Here is a 23094-nt window from a genome sequence, read left to right on the forward strand (position 1 = left end):
TGTTGATGTACTGCCCTTCTCTATTCAACCTCTTTAGGAAATGGTTATCCCATCAATTTTCACAACTTTTACCACCTTAATAGCAACACTCTCAAGTATGTTTTTATAGTCCCTTGCCCCCACCCCCAATTTGTGTTATTTCAAATTCTGAGTTGCCTTTCATCCATATTTTCAGAATAAAGCATTATGATTTTCACTGTTGCATGAGAGAGATGAACTCATCCTCTTTTCTCCTTCAATTCCAGGGACCTCTTTTCCTTCCCTCTGTACAGTGTCTCTTAAGAAGACCATCCCTTTAGAGATATCTGGAAGGATGCCCCTTCTACATTATCCACAAAGCTAAACAGTACGTCCATGATTCCTGAGAATCGTTTCAACTATAGCAGCCCACAAAACTACTCTATCCTCTGAACCCTTATCACACTTGGTGCTTGTTTGCTTATAGTTGTCTCCCTTGCACTTTTATTATTTTTCATTTTTATCTCCTGCCTCTTTAGTTATGTTTTATACCCTTAAGAGCAAGATCTGAGCTACTTCTCTGTCTCCAAACCTAACCGAGTAATCATATATACAAGTGCATAGATATACATACACACACACACATATACACACACATAGAAATACATTTTATGGTTTGCTTCAGGTACTAGGTCTTCAATGCACAGACCTAGTACCTGAAACAATCTACTCTGTGTCTTCAAGCTTACTATCTCTTTTAAATCTCCCTTTAACCTGTCATTTACATTTTTCACTGTTAGAACTTTTCTGAAACTCCCTGTGAGCCTCATCATTGGACACATATGCTAAGTCTAGTGGACCTCCGCTCATTAAAAAGAGCAGGCAGAGAGCCACAAGGGACAAGTCATGGGAGGAAACCAAAGAACTGCCCTTGAGACTTAAACAAGGCTCAGCTGGTGTTTTTATATCAGAATTAGACTATTTCTAAATTAGACTCTTGGGGCCTAGGGCAGGATTGCCTAGTTGTATAAAATAAGCCAACAAGTATCCAGTAATTACACGAAATTTGGCTACGCTGAAGCTAATGTTTTGGACACAAAAGATAGCCTAAGGAGATTAGAAAGGGATAAGAAGAAAAATACACAGGGAGTGAGACAGCTAAAGTGGTAGGAGAGGAAGAGGGAGAGGAGAGATAAGCCGAGAGATATGGGTTTTACAGAAGCTGAGGGAGGTTAAGTGTTCACAAATATCAAACTCGCAGCTGCCACTCCTAGCAGGATAGGAATTGAAGAGATGCCATTGTATCTGTCAACTAGGAGGTCCCTAATGGCTAAACAAGCTTCACTAGACTGGTGAGGATAGAACCCAAATCCAGTGGCGTGAGAATGAGAGGTGGGGAGGAAAGACTTGAACGTAACCTACTCATTCAGGGAAGTCTGCAGTTTCCAGAACAGACAGGAGACTTGAGGTGAAAGCGGGACCAGGAAATGAAGGCTGTTTTAACATAGAGGACACATGAGCACCTCTGTTGGAGGGAAGAAAAGAAATTAAAATATATCCAAGAGAGAAGGCATTGACCCAGAACGTGGAGAGAAAAAGGGACATCTTTTCCTCTGGGATGAGGTAATGAAGAGAGGAAGAAAATGAGAACCAATCTGAAGAGAAGGAAGGTGTTCCCAGGGGTTAGCTCTTTTCCTCCATGAGGGAGAAGACAAGTAGGAAAGAAAGAGGGGCTCAGGGATGATGATGGGCTTCTGGAAGTTGCCTGGGAAGAGATCGGCCATGCAGTGTGGAGGGGTTAGCCTGAGGCTTGCCACCCATGATTTGCAATGGCAATTGGTAAATGTGATTTTCTCCAGAAGGGGCTTCCTAGGAGCAGGGGATGAGAAACTGTGGCTTAGGCTTGGGGGCTGGGCAGGCAGATGAACTAGGAGGTCACTATAGAAAGGACAGTGCTGAGGAAAGGACGCATTAGGGCCTTCAGGCAGGATAGGGAAGGGCCAGGAGGACATGAAGGGCATCAAAGGAGTGGAGACTTGGCTAAGAGTCCATGGCTTGTTCAGTGAATGGGAAAGACCAGCGAGTGTTGTCAAAGAGAGAGATTGTCGGGGGCTTCCCTGGTGGCGCAGTGGTTGAGAGTCTGCCTGCCAATGCAGGGGACACGGGTTCGAGCCCTGGTCTGGGAGGGTCCCACATGCCACGGAGCAACTGGGCCCGTGAGCCACAATTACTGAGCCTGCGCGTCTGGAGCCTGTGCTCCGCAACGGGAGAGGCCGCGATAGTGAGAGGCCCGCGCACCGCGATGAGGAGTGGCCCCCGCTTGCCGCAACTAGAGAAAGCCCTCACACAGAAACGAAGACCCAACACAGCCAAAAATAAATAAATAAATAAATAAATAAACTCAAAAAAAAAAAAATTGGGAGGCTGCAAGAGGCCCAAGTGAGAGCAGCCCTGTTTTAAAAAAAAAAAAAAGAGAGAGATTGTCAAGTTCTAGTTTTCAGTGTTGGCCTACGTATGGGTCAAAGTAAGGGCCACGCTATGTCTGAGGACTTTAAGATAAAGGCCATGATGCTGAGAAAGACGACAGACGGTGAGGCCAGGATGAGGCTGCTTGGGACAATGGCAGGCAACAGCAGGTAGGGGGAGAGCAGCTCAGCCTTTGGTCCTAGATAAACAAGGGGAGTGACCTAGAGAAGATGGATTTTCTGAAAAATACAGCACAGAGCAAGTTGCTGGCTTCCTAAAGAGTGGGCCAGCATGAATGGTACAAGTCTCAAAGGGAAGGGCTACTGAAAGAGAGCTGTCAGAAGAGAAATTCAGGGATTACAGTTGGCCTTCCTTATGCTGCATCAGATTCAACATCCACAGATTCAACCAACCGCAGATTGAAAATATTTGAAAAAAAAAAAGAATTCCAGAAAGTTTCAAAAAGCAAAGCTTGAACTTGCCACTTGCTGGCAACTATTTACATAGCATTTGCATTATATTAGTTATTATAGGTAAATCTAGATAGGATTGAAAGAATATGGGAGGATGTACATAGGTTATGTACCAATACTCTGCCATTTTCTATAAGGGACTTGAACATCGTGGGTTTTGGTATTGGGAGGGGCAGTCCTCGAACCGATCTTCCACAGATACTGAGGACAACTATATTTACTTATCAACTAATTTACTTTTAGTTCTTGACCTGCATTACCAACTGCCTATTGAACATCTCTGAGATGTATTTCTGGATCATCTTTTCCTATATGAACCTATTTTCCCAACCTCTATAATTTACTCTTCTTCCTCCATTTCTTTCATTCTGGCCAGTAGCATCACCGCCATCTGGGCAGCTATTCTAAAAAATAAATAAAGTCATCTTCACCACCCCTTCTTGCTCTCCACCCAGCCTGCTTCCTTCCTCCATTTGGAAGTTCTTACCCTCACTCTAATAAAGAGTGGTAATAAAGAGCATCAGACAGACTTGGTTTAAATTCCAGCTCAACCATTTCTACCTCGAATGATCTTGGGCACATAACTGTTTTTTTGTTTTTTTTTAAATTTATTTATTTATTTATTTATGGCTGTGTTGGGTCTTCGTTTCTGTGCCAGGGCTTTCTCTAGTTGCGGCGAGCGGGGGCCACTCTTCATCGCGGTGCGCGGGCCTCTCACTATCGCGGCCTCTCTTGTTGCGGAGCACAGGCTCCAGACGCGCAGGCTCAGTAGTTGTGGCTCACGGGCCCAGTTGCTCTGCGGCATGTGGGATCTTCCCAGACCAGGGCTCGAACCCGTGTCCCCTGCATTGGCAGGCGGATTCTCAACCACTGCACCACAAGGGAAGCCCACATAACTGTTTTAAGGCTTATTTTCTTCTTCTGTAAAATGGTTGTAACACTAGTACTACTCACGTGGGTTATTATGAGATTTGAATGAATTAATGCATGTAAAGAACTTACCACGTAATCTGGCATACCGTAATTTCCTTCAAAGTAGTGAAGATCATTAATTTCGTAAGTCGCTTCCTCTTCTGACTTCATGGTATCTGCAAACCTTATGGCCATATTTCTTAACTTTTTTATTTATTGTGGGCAAGTTTTTAAAATTTTATGAATCTTTTATCACAAATATGCTAATATACTCTTTTTGAAATTTTACTGAAGTATAGTTGATTTACAATTTGTGTCAATTTCTGCTGTACAGCAAAGTGATTCAGTTATACAATATATTCTTTTTCATATTCTTTTCCATTATGGTTTATCATAGGATATTGATATAGTTCCCTGTGCTATACAGTAGGACTTCTTGTTTATCCGTCCTATATATAATAGTAGTAAAACTCATTTGACTTATATAATAAATCAAGTAATTTTAAATTCTACTTGCTTTTTTTACACACTTTAAATCAATAAACAACACTTTGGACAGCATACACCTCCAATTAGCTTTCTGTCATTTGTAGTTTTATTAAAAATTCTCAGTAACTAATTCTAATATGTAAATAAAATGAAATCACCAATAAAATTTTAAACACATCTTCTATTAAAAAAGATCAAATTCTAAGCAAAACATCCTCACCAACATGGTTGTTACTAGACATTCACACTCAAATGGCTTACTTTTTGTTACAAAATCTCTAGAATGGAAATCTACAAGCGCCGCGTTTTGAACAGTGAGAAAACCAAGCGCTAGCGTGGCTACTGGCCCCTGGGCTTTAATGGCCTCCCCCACCCCACCTGTCAAACCAACATTCATATTCTCTTCTTACTAATCTCCACTTAAAGCTAAATTCAACTCCCCCCTTTATCCAGGGCAAAGGTTCAGAGTGAGAGGGAAAATAAGGACATTAGTAACCCCAACTAGTAAACTGAAGCATTATTCCTCTACCTCCTACGTGCTGTGCCACCGTCCTCAGCACCTCTTCCTCTTCCTGGTTCTCATTCCCTTGTCTTCTCCAACCATTACCATTGAACCTGAACACTGACGTTAATGAACACATCAGTCAGACTGGGGAAACATTCCACCGGGATGACAGCAGGTAAATGGAAGCATGGGTTATATGCTTTGTATGTATGATTTTTTGCCAAAAATCTCTCAGTGAACTACCAAAAATTCAATACTAATTTTCCCCCGTGAAGAGAGTCAGTGGCAGAGTCGGTAGGACTGATTAATTGAAATTTAATAGCAGACACCTGGTGGTGGATTCTTTCTTTTAATGAAGGGTCCTTCCAAGGAAGACACCTATTAGGGATAGCAAGAGGAAAAGATTAAGGGATAAATGGGCATATCATTTACTGTCCCCAAATCTCCATATTCTTCCCAGATGTGTTCGCACCAACGCCCTTTGTCCATCTACCGTAGATGGACTACACATCCATTATAGATCCAGAAACTTACTTACTCTGTGCTGTGTACTTCAGAAAGTCCATCATTTGCCTGAGAGCTAATTAGGAGAAGTGAAAAAGCATTAAATGTTTCCACCATGCTTGCAAACACAAGTTTAGCCCTTAAATGTTCATATATGTAGATCCTAACACACATGGGTGTGTCGAAAATAAAAAGGCAAAGAACCAAAGGTTACTCTATGAAGAAATCCAGTTCAAAATGAGAAAAAAATATGTTGGCCTGAGAAATCATACAGTTTCGCATATCAAAAAGAACCCCAGAACAGATGGAAATGTGACTGTCTACACTAGTTCCTGATCCAGAAAAATGGAATTATGGCTCAGCTGCAAAATCCTGGGCCCTCGTTTTCCCAGTGGCCTAAATCAATCCCCAGCCCAGGACAAGATGCTGAGCAAGGTGCATAATTATTTCAGGCCACTAGGGTAAGCACTATTCCTGGCAACTCTGCAGGCAGCGCCATGGATAAGGGTTTCTAATTCTCTTTGGTGATTTGGTTCTGTGTAAACTGAGATTTTTCTTTCAGTATTTCAGCCAGATAAGCAGGAAAGGCCAGCTCCAGTCCTGAGCTAGAACCAATCAAGGTCAGTTTCAGTTCCTTTTCTGTGCAGTTTACTCTCCTTTCTCCCTGCTGCCTTCCCTGACACCTGTCCTTATATTTTTATCTGACTATCAAAACCTAGTGGGAGAACCTTTGGCAGCCTCTGGTGCTCACTATGTCATCCAAAAGCCTCTCAGCCTAAGGAATACCATGAATACTCTGCAAAGCAGTGTCCTTGAGAGGCTAACCGAAGACCCCTGGCTATGAACCACGGAGAAGTAAGTGTCTCCCATGGGTATTTTAAGGGTGAGGTTGAAACCAGTGCCTGCTTTCCCCAGAGGCAATACTGACTTAGCAACTTGCCTATTAACAAATCTCTGATGTTTGGCTTTACACTGCACCCACAGTATATTCAGTTATTATCTAACATAGAAAGTGAAAGATGAATCTTGCCATTCCCATTTGGAAGATGGTGAAATAGAGGTTTAAAAGTTTAAAAGAGTTGTCTAAAGTGAATTCAACAAAGCAGTGTTGCAGCTGGAAAGTAGATCAGCTGACACCTGTCTCCAGTTTTGTAGGTCAGGGACTCTGTAAGTTTAGAGCAGTGTTTTACTTACCATATTCCTCCTTGAAAGCTTCTATTTACTTTCTTAAACTGTGGATGCCAGTGGAGAGGTACCAGGTGTACATTCCAGACACTTATACAACATACACAGACTGAGCCGTCTGCCCGTTGGGTACACAGCTCCGGGCTGAAGAATTTCTAGGGTTGTTAGAACAATAAATGAGGCATTAGAGGGAACAGGCTCTGAGGTAGAAGCAAATGCCCTACATCCCTGCAGAGACAGGTTAAAAAACACCCTCTTTATTATTACAAACAAAAAAACTCACCAGTTTATTCTGTGCTTTTTCAAACTGCATTGCTCTCCCCCTGTATATTCATTAAATAAATGCAAACACATGTGCTTCGAAATGGGTAGGTGTAAAAGAACATTCTGCACAATTTTATCTAGGCTGTGGCAGACTTATCTCACATGCATACATATATCTGGGGGATGTTAATTCACGGTGACAGCTGAGCATGACAAACGCAACAGTACACAAATTGGAAGGCCGAAGAAATGCAACTACGAACCCCATGCAGTGCAGACAAACACGCATATGAGTTTTCCCTCAACACACACGTGGCCGCACTTATGGGCGCTTCACCACACTGATAAACCCCAAACACAAACACCGGGGCCTCCGCCGCCCGCGAGCTGCCTCCACACACGCGGCCTCGCCTCCGCCTCCAGGCAGGCGGGGACTCGCGCGCGGCCCTGGGCACAATCTCCCTCCCACCCACATCCCGCTGCGCGAACACACGCGCGCCAGCCGATCCCGAGCCAGCCCGCCCGCCGGGGAAGCGGCGGCTCCCGGGGCTGGGGGCAGGGCCCGGGGCGGGGGGGGGGGGAGGGGGCGGTGCGGGAGCGCCGCGGGGCCGGGCCTCGGCGCCTGGGGAGGGGACGAGGGGCGGGCGCGGGGCGGCGCCCGGCTCACGTGGGCGGGCGGGAGCAGCTGAAGGTCCGCTCCGGAGCCCGGGCTGTCCTCTCGCGCGCGGCGCTGGCCAGGGCGGCGGCGGCGGCGAAGGAGGAGGAGGAGAAGGAGGAAGGTGGCGGTGGCGGCGGCGGCAGCAGCAGCGGCGAGAGAAGAGGGGAGGACGGAGGCGGCGTCGGACTGGAGCCGAGCGGCGGCGCGAGCTGCCCGGGGCGCTGTCGTGAGCTCGCCCGCCGGGCCTCCACCCCCGAGCTACACCCTGCCGTGCCCAGCTCTGCCCGCGTCCGTGCCCCCGCGGGGAGCGCGCCGGGGCTGCCCCCCGAATGACGGGCGGAAGGTTCGACTTCGACGATGGCGGCACCTACTGCGGCGGCTGGGAGGAGGGCAAGGCGCACGGGCATGGCATCTGCACGGGGCCCAAGGGCCAGGGCGAGTACTCGGGCTCCTGGTCGCACGGCTTCGAGGTGGTCGGAGGCTACACCTGGCCCAGCGGCAACACCTACCAGGGCTACTGGGCGCAGGGCAAGCGGCACGGGCTGGGGGTGGAGACGAAGGGCAAGTGGATGTACCGGGGGGAGTGGTCACATGGCTTCAAGGGGCGCTACGGGGTTCGGCAGAGCCTGTGCACCCCCGCTCGCTACGAGGGTACCTGGAGTAACGGGCTGCAGGACGGGTACGGCGTGGAGACCTACGGGGACGGAGGTGAGCGGCGTCGCTGGCGGCTCGGCTGCTCCGCGAGCTAGTGCGGTGGGCTTTGCCCAGACTGCGGGGAAGCGGGGAGGACGCGAGGCGCACGTGTCCGGAAACCCGCCAAAACACCTGGGGAAGCCTCCCACCCTCTTCCCGCGCCCGCCCTTCCCGGGAGGGTGCAGTGGGACGCGACTGGTGCGCAAGGGTTGCATCTGACCCGGTTCTTGGAGCGGGCGGTGTGTGCACACCCGGGGGAGCAAGGCGTGAATATACCTGGCCGGCGCCGCGCTGCCACCGGGAGGGAGCGCGCCCGGGAGGGTTGGGCTGGAGAGGGGGACGCTGTCACTTGAGCCCGTCACATTACGTTCCTGATCCCTCCCTCTCCCGGGCGGGTTTGAAATCGCCACTCCCGTGGATTGAGAGCGAACGTCCTGGGCTTGTGAGGCTGGCGGTCGCTGCGGACCGCTCCTGGGATTGGTTTCACGTGGAGTCGTATTTCGCTTCTGGTCCTCTAGTAGCCTAAAGATAGAAGCCAGAACCCCGTTAACTAGGATGTTGGGGAATTGTTCCTTATCTGAGGTGCTTTTGGAAACATCCTAGTTATGGGAGTGGAGAGGCCACCTGATGCAGGTGGGATTCGGAGGATGTGGGGTTTTCTTTCTGTTTTTCATTCGGTTTCGTGAAGTATTGGTTTTCCATCAAAAGAAGGTACTCATTGTTGAGCTGCAGATATCTGGACAAATTATGAGGAAAACACTTTAGAAATGAACAATGGAGTCTACGTTTTAAAAAATACAATTGAAAGGTATAGTTGCTAAGTTAACAGCTACTTTACTCTTGAGAATGGCAGTACGGAATCGCCGATTTGCACTAAGGTGTGTGACCGAAATGGTTTGCTGGCTGTGAGCAAAATTCACCTTGTTTTAATATTTAGACAATATTTGCAAAAGAAATTTTGTATATATGAGGGCAGAGTTCTCCCCCCCCTTTTTTTTCTAACCAGGAAACATATATTATTGAAACAGGTATCAAAATCTGATGAATTCCTTTTTGTACTAAACTGAGAAGCATGAATGTCTTATGCTTTGGCAAAATACATTTTCTTATAATAAACATAATCAGTTAATTGAAGAGGGTTTTAGGAAGCACGGTCACATTTCAGAATTCTGCAGCTCAGAGTTGGAGGATATTAAAGGGATCCAGTTAAAAGTTTCTCCAGCCCACGGCAACCCCAGTCAGGCCACTGCTTATATAAAAGCTTATACAATTTGTACACTTCACTTACTCAGAACAGTTGGGCCGTGTTTCAAATGCAAAACGGCAGAATGGTAGGATTTGCTAAAAAGGACATCTTTTCATCCTACAGTATAAATGAAGGATATGGTTCTCATGGATTAAAAGGAGGGGGGGGGAACTTTCTCTAATACTTGTATATGGGCTGCATGAGTTTCAAGTTCCACAGTAGTTAATTAGGGCCCTTAAATGTTCTGAATGGGCATAGAGTGCCTTGGCTGACAGCCTTACAAACATGTTAGCTTGTGATTGGATTTTATTGGAGGCCCCAGGTCTACAATATAAGTAAATTCCATGCTCGAAAGTTGGAATACAAAACTTAGCTTTCACATGTGTGCATTATTTTATAACCTTTCAAGAAGGCCATGGATAGTTCTTTTACTTCAGTATTTGGAAGGCTAAAAATAAATGAGTCTTCTTTTAAAGTTACTACTCATTAAACAAAATCTCTTGGTTTAGAGTATTCACTATACCTAGCAATCAAAATATATATGTAGCACAGTAAAGGTCCTCTATGTATGTGTTCTAGAAGCTCAAATAAGTGTCTAGGATGACTGTGGATAATCAGAATCTTGTTTTAAGACTAACTTTTAAAAGAATTTTTTAAAAACCTCAAAATTTGCCATCACTGTAGGACTGTGGTTTTCTTTTTCTACCAAAAACAAAATCTAATATGCTACCAATTAGGAAGGGGAGAAAAAACTCTTAAAAATCACTATTGAATTCCTACTCTGTTTCTTTCTTTCATATGCCAATCAGTTAATTAGAAAGTCCTGAATCATAAAATGGGGGTCTAAATGGAAGTGCATTGCTACAATTTATTTCATACAAAGATTTTGGCCAAAACAGGACATATCACTTCCCCTATTTTTACTTTTTGCCTCTGCACCACAAGTCCATCCCTAGCTACCCTTTCAGACCTAGGGAAAATCTGATTCCATGTATTTTGTGGTGACATTAAACTAGAGGAAGGAAGTCATAATTCCATTGACAAGTATCACTCGGTTTATTTTATTAGTGATTTGTGTGTGAAGTGTTACTGAAATAGAAACCCCCTGAATATTAAGAATAATTTAGTACCATACTCATGAAATCCAAGTCTAGGTGCCCAGAATATTTGGTGCAAATTCTGATCCTGCTGTGGTTCCTTTTTTCACCTGTCATGAAACTATTGAAAATATCTAGGAATTGTTTTGTTAATTATATGCATACTTGCACATGCACATACCCATTCATAGCATGTAGATTTAAGTTTGGCATAATAAAGTCTAAATTTGACTGGAATTCTTTCTGAACTGGATGCCTTCCACTACAAGTTTATTTAGTGAAAATGGCTGTATCTAGAAAATCAGCTCCCAGGTACAGAATCATAGAACATAACTTCAAACCCATGAAAATAATTTTTAAACTTGTGAACTATGCATCTATATTTAAGGGATTGCGAGGAACTAATTAGAACCTTATTTGAGCAGCAGGGAGCAGGTGGAAACCACCTGCTTCATAAAGAACTAGAGGCCCTTTTATTTTCTAGGTTCATTGACTAAACTAAACCTGTTTTAAATTTCAGATGAGCCACTAACACTTTGACTGTAAATTGGTTTCTAGCAATTCTGTGGAGGAATTCTTCCATATACTGTTCCTCAACAGAATAGGATGGGAATATAGCCAATGCCATTGTTCTGCTTCTCAACTCGACAGTTAAGCAACAACCTAAACTTTCTAATTATTGCTGTTGCCTTAAACCACTTAGATTTTTCAAGCAATACGTCGTTGGAAATTGTAAATACTTTTGGAGATAGCAGTTCAAGGAAACTAGCTGTTAATTTCCCCTCAGTGTTAGGAATTCCTAAGACCGTATGGTTGCATTTTAAAAGTGTAAATACTTCTTGATATCAAACAGTATGTTGGAAGTTGTTCTGGCAAAATTAACTTGTCATTATGTAGAAAAGTTAGAAGGATACAATTATAGCATTCCTTGTTTATTTAAACAAAGTATTTAAAAATAAGGTAGTTTTAGTGCGTGTAAGTCAGGTTGTATAACTTTTATCTTAGAACTTAAAATTTTATCTATCAGGAAAAGGTCAAGTTAGTTGCAATTTCCTAATAAATCAATTTCCTTCCCTGTTAAAGAAATAATTATTAAGGAAATAATTCAATTTCCTTTCTTGTTTGGAGATGGCTAATATTCAGTAGAAAGCTTCTTGATCTGAAATGTTCTATTTGACTATCTTATCCTTTGGAGTTTATGCCCACCTCCTCAGAAGTTCTTAGGTGTCAGGTTAAGATGTTAAGACCTACCCAGAATATGACATTCACAGTACCAGACCCACTTCATATTTCATTGTCGCCCTGCTACTGTCTATTTATATACCAAAAATATATCAGAATGAACAGAAAGAGATGGTAGTCTTGAAATTAGTCAAAACTTTTGACTTTGGAGCCATTATGGCTTTAACTTTTAAGTGCAATAATCAGCCCTTGTTAACACAATGATATAAAACTATGAGCAGCACTTCTCGGTATTTTAAAAATAAATGTATGCCATGCAATAGAAATCTTTTCACGGCAATATAAAATGGTAAGGTAGCTCTGTATAATCAGAAACTGAAAGAAGTCAAGACAGACTGTTGTCATGACTGATCTTCTGTGATATTGTGAGTTAGGAATAATAAAGAAGTAATTACATCTTAAAATTTCTACATAGCTTCTTTTGGGGGATATTTTAATTTAAAATTTTCCTTTAATTAAAAGGAAATGAACTTGACGTAGAAGAGAAAATTCTAAGTTCCCTAATCTTAACATTCAGTTCCTCCTAAGGTTATTTAAAAAGCTGCTCCAGATTAATTTTTAAACGTCTTTGCTAATTTATGTAATAGAAGAACTTACTGAAAACAAATGCTTTCGATTAGAGATTATCCTATTCCTGAGAAGGCATAATATTCATTGACAAAGTGATCTGGTGTCAACAAAGTTTTAGTGGACACTGTCAAGCACACCTTTGCTCTGAGATGAATTCCATAATGTTAAGTGTGGAAGTTTTCCTCTGGCCTTATCTCAGTTTTCCCAAAGGTAAACAGTGCACGCTTTTTAGCCACCACAGCTGTATACAAAAAGCCTATATACAATTACAGAAAAGGTCTAGGCACAACATCTCAGGGACGGGATTCACAAATGGAATTTTAAAAGCATCCCTAAGAGTTGACTTGGCAATGTGCGGGATTGGACCTTGGGCCGCCGGGCCTGCACGCAGGGCTCTCGCCGTGCGCGCCCCGCGCTCGCAGGCGCCAGCGCCCCCTCGGCCCCAGACTCACGCTGTGCTCTCTTGCGGTCTCTCGAAGGTACCTACCAGGGCCAGTGGGCCGGCGGCATGCGGCACGGCTACGGCGTGCGCCAGAGCGTGCCCTACGGCATGGCCACGGTGATCCGCTCGCCGCTGCGCACGTCGCTGGCCTCGCTGCGCAGCGAGCAGAGCAACGGCAGCGTGCTCCACGACGCCGCGGCCGCCGCCGACAGCCCGGCCGGCAGCCGCGGGGGCTTCGTACTCAACTTCCATGCCGACGCCGAGCTCGCGGGCAAGAAGAAGGGCGGTCTCTTCCGCCGGGGCTCCCTCTTGGGAAGCATGAAACTGCGCAAGTCCGAATCCAAGTCCTCCATCTCCAGCAAGCGCAGCTCGGTCCGCAGCGACGCGGCCATGAGCCGAATCAGCTCCAGCGACGCCAACTCCACCATCAGCTTCGGCGACGTAGATTGTGATTTCTGCCCGGTGGAAGACCACGTGGACGCCACCACCACGGAAACCTACATGGGCGAGTGGAAGAACGACAAGCGCACCGGCTTCGGCATCAGCGAGCGCTCCAACGGCATGAAGTATGAAGGCGAGTGGGCAAATAACAAGAGGCACGGGTACGGCTGCACCGTGTTTCCCGACGGCTCCAAGGAAGAGGGAAAATACAAAAATAATATTCTGGTCCGTGGAATAAGGAAGCAGCTTATACCAATAAGAAATACAAAAACTAGGGAGAAGGTGGACAGAGCGATCGAAGGCGCGCAAAGGGCAGCCGCCATGGCGAGAACCAAAGTGGAAATAGCAAATTCAAGGTACGTACGCACAGGATGGGTGGTTCTGCCCGGGCCCTTCGCAACAGTGGAATATCAAATAATATGTTTGTCAGTCCTTTGGTGAAATCACCACATAGGTTCTACAACTGCCGGAATCAAAGGTGGAAAATGATTAAGCCCAATAGAATGAGTCAGAAATGTACCTGCACTCTTCTGAAACTTTCCGCCCTCAAACAATGTCGAAGGCACATTGCGGTTCCCTTCCTCATACAAATTACTTCCCTAATACTGAACGTGATGGAGTTGACTCAGAGCCTGTGTACATTTCCCAGAGTCCAGAAAGTTCTTTTTTAAAAAAAAGTACCCCTGAAATACTTCCAGAGGGAGCACAGTGCTTTCGTGTGCCGGAAATAAAATACCATCCACACGGAAACCTACCTTCCCTCTATTCTAATATGAAAGTTGGAGGTGTGTACAACTCCCCCTTAGAAAATTGTCCGAATTTATAACACTCAAATTCTGTTTATGGATGCCTTATAGGTGAGATTGGTTTTGAGAAACTCACCAGGATTCAGATAAGGCAGAAATGTCAAGTTACGTGACAACATCCAGCAGACATTCTTTAAACAGCAAAGCTTACCTACATGGGAAAGGCAGAGTGACTGAGGCTCAGCAGAATCCCCCCATTCTATGCAAGAAAGACTAGATCACTGGTATATTGGAAGGAAGAGGGTGGGGAGAGCCTGACAAAGACAGAGGGGATTGTCAGTGTGCCAAGGTTGAAAGAAAGAGCGGCAGAGGGGGTCTGGAGTGAGTAAGACCAAGTGGTGAATAGTAGATGGAGAAGTGAGGAGTATGTGGGCGCGCCCCTGAAGTTCTACCCATGATAGCCAGGTTCAGGCATCCAACCAGGGCATGGAGAAACCAACTGGGAATAGAATTTTACTAGGGTTGGATGTCATATGTTAGTCAAAAAGGAAAGTGGGACGGTTATACATGGAAAATTGTATTCTTAGGCTCATTTGAGCAGGTACTGACTGGCCCTAGTTTTGTGTGATTTGAGACATAACGTTTATCATAGAATATTAAAAATCCTTTTCCTGCTTCAGTACTCTTCTCGCATTGAAGTAAACCTTGTGAAACCACGAACTCTTAGCATGTCTTCAGGTTTTTATTCTTACCATTAAATTAATGAGCCCTCCCTTTTCTTTGGTGGAACCATGTGAAAATTCTGATGTTCAAACTTTTCGATGTACAAAAAATGGCGATTTCATATTGTTCAACTTAATACTTCTAGACTTCTGAAATTCTTTTTTTAAAAAATGCCCCTATTTTATGGCTGCTGTTTACTTCTGAGTGTCTGAAACACTAATTGGAAAATGGAGGCGGTCTTGGTTTTTGTATTATTTTTAGATATATATGATATTAAAGTGGTCAAGATTTCCATCTTTATCCCAAACTAACCCAATTTTAAAGTCAATATTGCTTGATAATTGGTGCAAACTTTCAAGAACGGTCTCTCCTCTCTTATCTGCTGACCATCTTTTATTTTAGATCATGGTTTTCTCTGATCACCAAGCATTGCATCTACTTGCTTTTTACTCTGCTTGTAGATAGGATACTTGGCACATCTAACCTTGCCAGCTTCCGTGGCCCTCTGATAACTTTTAGAGCTAATTGATATACTTTTCGTTAGGCCCTAGTCTCTAATTTGAAATGCGCTCTTGGATTCTTCCCTTTTGTTTTCACCTAGTGATAATACTAGAGGTAATTAATTCAGTCTTGGCAGGTGGAAGATAAACCTATGCGGGACATTCTAGCAAATAACTTTCTTATGCTTGCTTTAATTATTGACTTTTATGATTAAATTGGAGGAACCTACGTAATGAAAAGCTGTGATGCAAAGGTCTCTGATTTTACCGGTATCGTAAAACTCTTATCCGAGTTCTAACCACAGTCTCTCTGTCAAAAGTCTTTTGGGGTGGTATTATGTAGTTTGGGAGTAGTGTGTTATAATAGTTTATAATTAACAGACATTTAACTTAAGAGCTTGTACTTCTAGCTAGTTAACTCCTTCATAAAGATTTCGCTTAGCTGTTTAAAAAATGCTCAGTTCATTATGCTTAGTGACATAAGCCAGTCACAGGACAACTATATTGCATGATTCCACTTATAGGCGAGATCTGTAATGGTCAAATGCATAGAAACAGTAAAATGGTGGTTGCCAGGGGCTGAAGGGAGGGAGAAATTGGAAGTTGCTGTTCCAAGGTATAAAGCTGCAGTTAAGCAAGATGAATCGTTCTAGAGCTCTCTACAACATTGTGCCTGTAGTTAACAATACTGTAGTGTGCGCTTAACGTTTTAACAGGGTAGATCTCGTGTTAAGTGTTCTTACCACAAGGAAAAAAATACTGTTTTGATGACACGACAGGCAAAAAAAATTTTTAATGCTCGATTAACCTTTTATATTTCACGTTCACTGGTTTAGTCTCTTTCCAGATTCCTTGCTTTAATGACTACTTCAGATACAGAGTTTTGCAACTTGCTCAGTCCTTCCTGGCCCTTCTAGCAGTTGTTATTAATGGTTTTTGCTTTTAAAAATATCAAAAGTTTAAGAATGTAAAGACACTCTTCCCCTTCCCCTGCCCCAGTGATGGCAGAATAAGAACTAGAAAGTAAGACTCCTAGCAGTGGCCACTGTTGAAATCACTAGTTCAACATTAGCAACAAAGGGAGATGATCTGTTCATTGTTATTGACCACTTCAGATTGCCTCCCTGATAGTGTTAATTATTATTGTATCACTGTTATTTTTTATGCTACAGAGATTTTTGTTTGTTTCTGAAATCCCAGGGAAATGGATCCGCTTTTGTACCATCACCTTATTTTATCTGGAAACAAAGCCTAGCTTTGAGGGAAAATAATTACCTTCTCTGCAAATGGCTCCTCAGGGAAATCAGGAGACATGGAACCAACCATCTTCGGCCCAAAGATTCAGGAAAACATGGTAGATCTGTGGATCTTTCCTTTACTTCATTGAAGGTGGAGTGGTGTATCTTCCCAGTAAACACAGGAGGCTTATTTCTGAAGGCTTATTATGGACCCCTGTTTAATTCTTATAGATCAGGGAATACGAGGATGACAGAGAAGAGGTAGTAGATGGTAGAAATAATGCAATAGAATCAGTAGTCACTGAAAGTTTCCTAGCAGGCTAGCACTTAAAGAGTTAAAACTTTATAAAAATTAAAGAAAAAAAAGAGTTAAAACTTTAAAGGGATGCTAATAATTTGCCAGCTCCTATAACCTTTCTTTAGGTGTCTGTTCTAATTCCAAAAGTTATATGATTTTATGTTTATAAGGTTTTTAAAAAATGTTTTGTTCTCCTCTTGTCTTGGCCCTGAGGGTAAAAATCATCACATGGAACTGAGAAACTGTCTCCACCTTGTTTTTTAAGGAATGTGCAAGAGAAAGGGGAGCAACTCTGAACATTTCAAGCGCCTCACTTTCAGAGGCAGAGACTGAGGCTCTGCCCAAGGTCACCCCATTGTCCCTGTCATTGCAGTCATTTTTCTCATTTGGTCATTTTTTACTCCACTAACTCTTGTCTCCAGTAATTCCTTAAGAGAGATGTTCAAATGACTCTTGAGAAAAATATTTTAAGGAGGGATTTTAAGGTGAGGCATTTGGTTGAGGCATTTAAGTGACCCTTGGAGAACCACACTTCCATGGAAACGAATAGATAATTTAGGGAGGGGTGTAGACAGAGGAAGAGCTTTGTAGAATCTGGGCCTTAGAAGGAGTAGTTATGCTAAAGGGTGGAAGAGGTGAAAAGGATGGGAGAGCTCTGGCCTAAAGCATCTGAGAACCACAGGTATTTGTTTATACTAGCTTCGTTGTTATCAGATTAGAAGAAAGAAAACTAAGAAGGGAGGATAGAGCGGAATGGGATAGTGACCCTTACTCACTAGCTCTGTGGCCAGCCTCACTGCAGCTAGTCGGGTGATGGGCTGGGAATCCCCCAGGACCACTGTGAAGTGTCCGTGGTGGGTCGGGCTGGCCAGTGGGGTGGAGCTGTCTGCTCCCAACCTCTCCCCAGCCTTTAGTGCCACTTCAGGTGGTACCGGCAGCACTAGACAGAGAATGTGCTGTCATGTCCCCTGCCCAGCCCTGCTGTGCTTGTCACAGGTGTAGCTGTACAGGGAGTTGGAAGCAGCCAGATAGCACGTGGAGGACCTCAGCATCAAGGGATCTGGTGAGCTTGCTCTGTCCGTTTGCAGAACCAGAGACTGGATTCCCCGTTTGCCAATCTTGGACTTACATATGAAAATGACAGGTTTTTTTTTAACCCTACGGGAAAAATACATTTCCCATCCTTCTCTCTTAAAAAGATACATTACAATTTCATGCCACTCTCCCCCTTTCCTCCATGCCCGGAATGACTCAGCCACTACAGCTTTCCTTCAGGGAAGTCTTTGCTCATCCCTCCCTCTGGCTGGTACCCAGGCCCGGCTCCCCTGGCCAGCCCCTCGGGGCTGCTCCCCACTCTGGTTTAGACATAGAGCCTCTTCTTCACAGAGGGTTTCCCTACCCCCCACCCCCCCCCCCCCCCCCCCCCCCCCCCCCCCCCCCCCCCCCCCCACCCCCCCCCCCCCCCCCCCCCCCCCCCCCCCCCCCCCCCCCCCCCCCCCCCCCCCCCCGTTAGTCTAAATCGCCATTGTATTTCAGTAGGTTTGTGTAATATCTCTTTCTCCAGCTTAGATTGGAGAGCCAGGCCCTGAAGGCAGCTGGGCTCACTTTTGTATTACCAGCAGCTAGTTTAGATCAGGGCACTTTCATAAGCGCTCTAGTAAATATTTGATGAATGAGTGAATCACATCCTCACTACTTTGGGTACATACACTGCCAGTGTTTCTAATTCCATTTTGCCAGACATTTTTAAACCGCAGTTCTCCGGCAGGAAACCTAGCTCTCACAGTTCATCACCCTGTAATCTGGCAACAGTCAAGGACGTGCAGAAAATGCAAAAGTATGTGTTAGAGATACCCTTTTCCCTAATTAGGTCAACATCATTAAAGTGTCAAAACTAAAGCATAGCCAGGGAATAACAGCTTCTGGTTAAGCCAAACTGTTAATTCCATTCTTCATGAGCTGGTCCAGTGATACCTGTGAGTGTCCTATAAGAAATTTCCAGGAAGTCAACTTTTACTAACTACAATAACATTGGCCTGTCCTACTTAGTTGACATCACCAAAATTTGTGATAAGGCAGAACATAAGAGCTTATTGTCTTTTAAAAAAATCTAAGTTTGCTGAATATTCAGCTGTCTATTTCCTTTTTTTTTTTTTTAATTTATTTATTTTTATTTTTGGCTGCATTGGGTCTTGGTTGCTGCGTGCGGGCTTTCTCTTGTTGCGGCGTGCAGGGGTTGCTCCTCATTGCGGTGCGCAGGCTTCTCATTGCGGTGGCTTCTCCTGTTGCGGAGCATGGGCTCTAGGTGCACGGGCTCAGTAGTTGTGACATGCGGGCTCAGTAGTTGTGGCTCGCGGGCTCTAGACCGCAGGCTCAGTAGCTGTGGCGCACGGGCTTAGTTGCTCCGCGGCATGTGGGATCTTCCTGGACCAGGGCTCGAACCCGTGTCCCCTGCCTTGGCAGGCAGATTCTTAACCACTGCGCCACCAGGGAAGCCCTGTCTATTTCCTTTTGAAAGGTTTTCTTGTCCAGCCATTTTTTTTGGTCATTTTTCTTTAGCTCAAATAATAACATTCAGTGGAACAGTCCCTCACAAGATTACTTGACTGCATTCACACCTATTAAAGTGTAAAGTCAACCATGAGCCAGTGCACATTATGGATCCAAATTAAACTTATTACCACCAATTTTGGGAAGAAGCTCCATCTGCCAAGTTATTGTAAAGGGCAAGGCATTTGAGGCTCTTAAATTCTGTTGGACAAAAGGTTTCTCTTTCTCTTTTGAAAATCGATATTATAGTTTATATTTTATCTTTCTTTTCTGTAATATTAGTGGCTATATCACATCTTTAAAAACAATTTTAGGTTACCTTTTCCATGAATTTTGTTGTTTCTTCTGCTGGGGCTCTGGTTAATTTTCAACTATTATTAGCATAAGTGATTTTTCATAGGAAGGTAGATTCCTTGTAATGCCTCATAAGTCATTTTAATGAAGAGACTGTTAAATAAGTAAAGAAATTTGAGGGGCACATCACCTGAAATGTGGGAATTTATGGCTGAGAAGAGCATTAGTTATTTTTTTTCAGTTGTGTCTCCTGTGTTCTTCCATATCTGCCTTTGCTGCCTGTCGCCTTTTCCACCTGCTCTCACCAGCCTATGAGCAGATTCCAGAGGCTTGGTTAAAACACTCAGGCCTTGAGGTGCGGAAAAGCTTCTGTGTGTAGGGACTGATATTTGCCTTTTTCTTCACAGGAGGGTTGTTTTAAGGGTTGAGTGAAAGAGTGGGTGTCATGGGACTTGAACCTGTAAATCCCTACGTCTAGTTAATGTTTTAGAAAATGTGTTGATCCTACAAGTACCATTCCCAAAAGTGAAGGTTGATAGAAGACCAAGAAGCCAGCCTGAGATGGAGGTAAATATGGAAGCAGGAAGGGAAGGAAGGCTTGGGGAGCAGGAATAGGGCTAAGCAAAAGGAACGGAGTTAAGTCCACCAGGCTTGACCGCCTGTGTGCAGACGTGTGTGTCCAGACTCACCCCTTTCCCAGCCTCAGTCGGTGTGGACTCAATATATTGTCAATATATTGTCATATTGTTTGGATATATTAGCGTCGGTCACCATTATCCTTTACGTGTGTTGTGGTTTCTGTATTGCACATCAGAGTTTTAAATACATGTTTGTCGTTTTTAACCAAAGGTTGCCCATTTCCCATGGGAGCAAGTGAGGCACCCGCTCTAATTTCCTCACGTTCTTCTCCAGGCTGTTGAAAGAAAGACATGCTTCTTCCTCTCATGGGGCCCAGGACTTCTTAAGGGGCCGAGCAGTCACTGAGAACTCTGTGGGTGTGTGGAGAGAGCAGCTGAAACCACAAAGATAACCTAGGCGTCAGCCCTGCCCTGCCCCTAAGCAGGGGGCAGAGCTTGGCTATATAATGCTAGTCCAGAGGCCGAACTGGGAAGCACAGAGAAAGCCCTTGCCCTGCTCTTCTCCTTCAGCTCTGACGTTATGTGACATGGTGGCTTAACAGGTCATTAACCCATGACATGGGAACACATTGTATCATGAGCACCTTATAAAACGTTCTTAGGCCATCTCGTTTCTAAATATCTTTCTTTAAAAAAAAATTCTTCCTCCAGCCCTCCCAGGGCCAGGCCCATTCAGAAACCCTGAGGCATTGAGGTGAGCCTGAGTTTTAATGATTCACAGGTAGGTCCAAGCAATACAGATTTAATGAAACTCAGTCTTGGGCCACCATGATGGGAGGACCACACAGGTATCCAGGCTCTAGGGCCGTTAGAAGCATTCCTTTTTAAACCCTGAATCGTGTAGGCGTGGCTCTCCACTTTGAACAGGGAGGGCGAGGAGAAGGTGCCGTAAGTGGTGTGAGTGGCACGTGAGGTAATAGTCAATTCTGCAGAGACCAGCTGGGTGGAAACCGGCTGTGAAGGCTGGAGGGAAAAAACAGTCCAGGGTGATGATAGCCTAGGCTTGGGGGACACACGTTGGCCTGGTTTTAACTGCAGAAATCTGAGCTTGCCCCAGACAGTACAAATTTCGGCAGATTCCGTCTCATTTAGCCGTGAAATAGGACGCTTTCCTGATTCAGTCAATGTGGAGCCTTAAGGCAGCAGTTACTTTTTAGTACAGCTTCGTTGTAATGGAAACCACCCTGCTGAACTGTTTTCCGGAAAGGCGAAGGTGTGATTGGGTTCAAGTTCCATCCCGTGTGCTCCATAGGAACTTGGGCTTCGCCCCGGAGAAGCTGTTTTGGGGCCAGTGGCAGGGTTCTGTGCGCGTGCTAAGCTAGCGGGGCGGCACCTGGGATTGGCAGCTGCCAGACGGCCCGAACACCCAGCTCACAACTTTCCGTCATGGATTAAGCTGACTCTACCAATCTCACTTTACTCAAGACACCAAACTGGACGCTTGCAAGACTAGTGCCTTGCAAATCTTTGAGATGCTTTTCTTATTATAGATGAAATATGAACATTGTGTTTAGGAACAGGATCCAACAAATGCCAAAGGTATTTATGTAAGTCACTCAGCTTCAGTCCAGTGGCCTCTTGGGAATACAACCAGATCAGCTTTTAATAATTTTGCCCTTCTGTTTCAGTTGGTGTTTCACATTTATTTGTATAATATGCTCAATTCAGAATAAGCTGCTTTATCAGAAATTTAATTAATGTGTAAGGAATCCAGATTGCCTCAAAAATAGTACAGCTCTTTGAAGTCAAATCTTAGGATTTCCCTGTGCGCCAAAAGAAACTTATTCAAGCCAAGTACAATACAATTAATTTTTAATTTACTTTCTAGTATTTTAAAACTGATCCGTTATGCCAGAGATTAACAAATCATTTTGTTATATTTTTTGTTAGCATCTAAAAACTTTTCAATGAGGTAAAATTTTTTGCTAAATTTTACAGTATCAAGTCAATCAAATTTTGAGCTCAGTTGCTTGATCTAAGTGTCCCTCTCAGTTTCATTTCTTTTTTTTTTTTTTTTTTTTTACATTGGTGAGGGAGCTTTTTGGAATTAGGATTTCAAGATTTCATACGTATACTTCAGTCTATTAGGGGAAAGGTCTGAGATTCATAGGGGGAGCCTCTTAGTCAAAACTTGTTGAGGAAATATCCTATAGAAGCTAAAGTTTAGGGTTCAAGAGCGAGGATGGTGGGGTGTCAGATGATGGGGCTCCACCCACCCTCCACCAGCCTTAGTCACTTGTTCACACCCCCTCCGACTCATCCCAGTGATTTCAGAATCAGTTGAGCTATGGACTGACAGGCTACCTTGCAAAGATGCAAATGCCCTGACAGCGTGGTACCTTTAGCCCGTATTTGTCATCTGTTAACAAGTTAGTTAACAGCCTGGCCTGGATTCCCAGAAAAGACAGCCCATTTTATAAGGTTTGCTTTCTTATCTCAGTGAAATATTAATTCCAGCCACTCACCGATTACGTACTATGTAAATGTAAAATTATGATTAGGACCTATTCCTTTCTGTCATAGCATCTGGTTGGTACAGATTGAAAAAGCAGTTACCTATTGGATGATAGGCACCTTGCTGTGAGTTTAGGTAGCACACAGGAGGAGCTTAATCATAGGCTGGGGCTGGAGGCGAGATTCGGCAGGTGGTATCAAGCTGGGAACCAAAGGATGGGTAGATGTTTTCCAGAAAAAGGTGGAGGGTGCTGCAGAGGACAGTGGCACTCGTGTATTTGGGAGGCTGTAAAATGTTTGGTATGGCTGGAAAAGAGGGTGCTAGGTGGCGGTTGTTGAGAGATAAGGTGGAGAAGTAAGCAGGGGCTCACTGACCTATAAGGAATTCAGACATTATCCCGAAGACAGAGACCTATTGATAGTTTCAGGCAGAAGAATTACATGATCAAGTATTAGAAAGATCACTCTGTTTGCAGGTGGTATAGAGATTGGGAAGTGGAAGGGGCAG

The 23094-nt window shown here is 44.3% G+C and overlaps 1 protein-coding gene across 6 annotated transcripts in view; it reads left to right on the plus strand.

Moving 5' to 3' along the window:
- The first annotated feature begins 7664 nt into the window (after positions 1-7664).
- Positions 7665-23094, plus strand: part of JPH1 (junctophilin 1) — an 80014-nt gene continuing 64584 nt past the window's right edge. For all 6 annotated transcript variants that reach the window (XM_036830310.1, XM_036830309.1, XM_036830311.1 and 3 more), the window contains exons 1-2: positions 7665-8122; positions 12742-13501. In XM_036830310.1, the coding sequence (XP_036686205.1) occupies positions 7744-8122; positions 12742-13501 (1139 nt within the window). In that variant the 5' untranslated portion in view covers positions 7665-7743. The remainder of the gene's footprint in view (positions 8123-12741; positions 13502-23094) is intronic.

This window comes from Balaenoptera musculus, chromosome 17 (assembly GCF_009873245.2).
Source record: "Balaenoptera musculus isolate JJ_BM4_2016_0621 chromosome 17, mBalMus1.pri.v3, whole genome shotgun sequence".
Classification (NCBI taxonomy): Eukaryota; Metazoa; Chordata; class Mammalia; order Artiodactyla; family Balaenopteridae; genus Balaenoptera; species Balaenoptera musculus.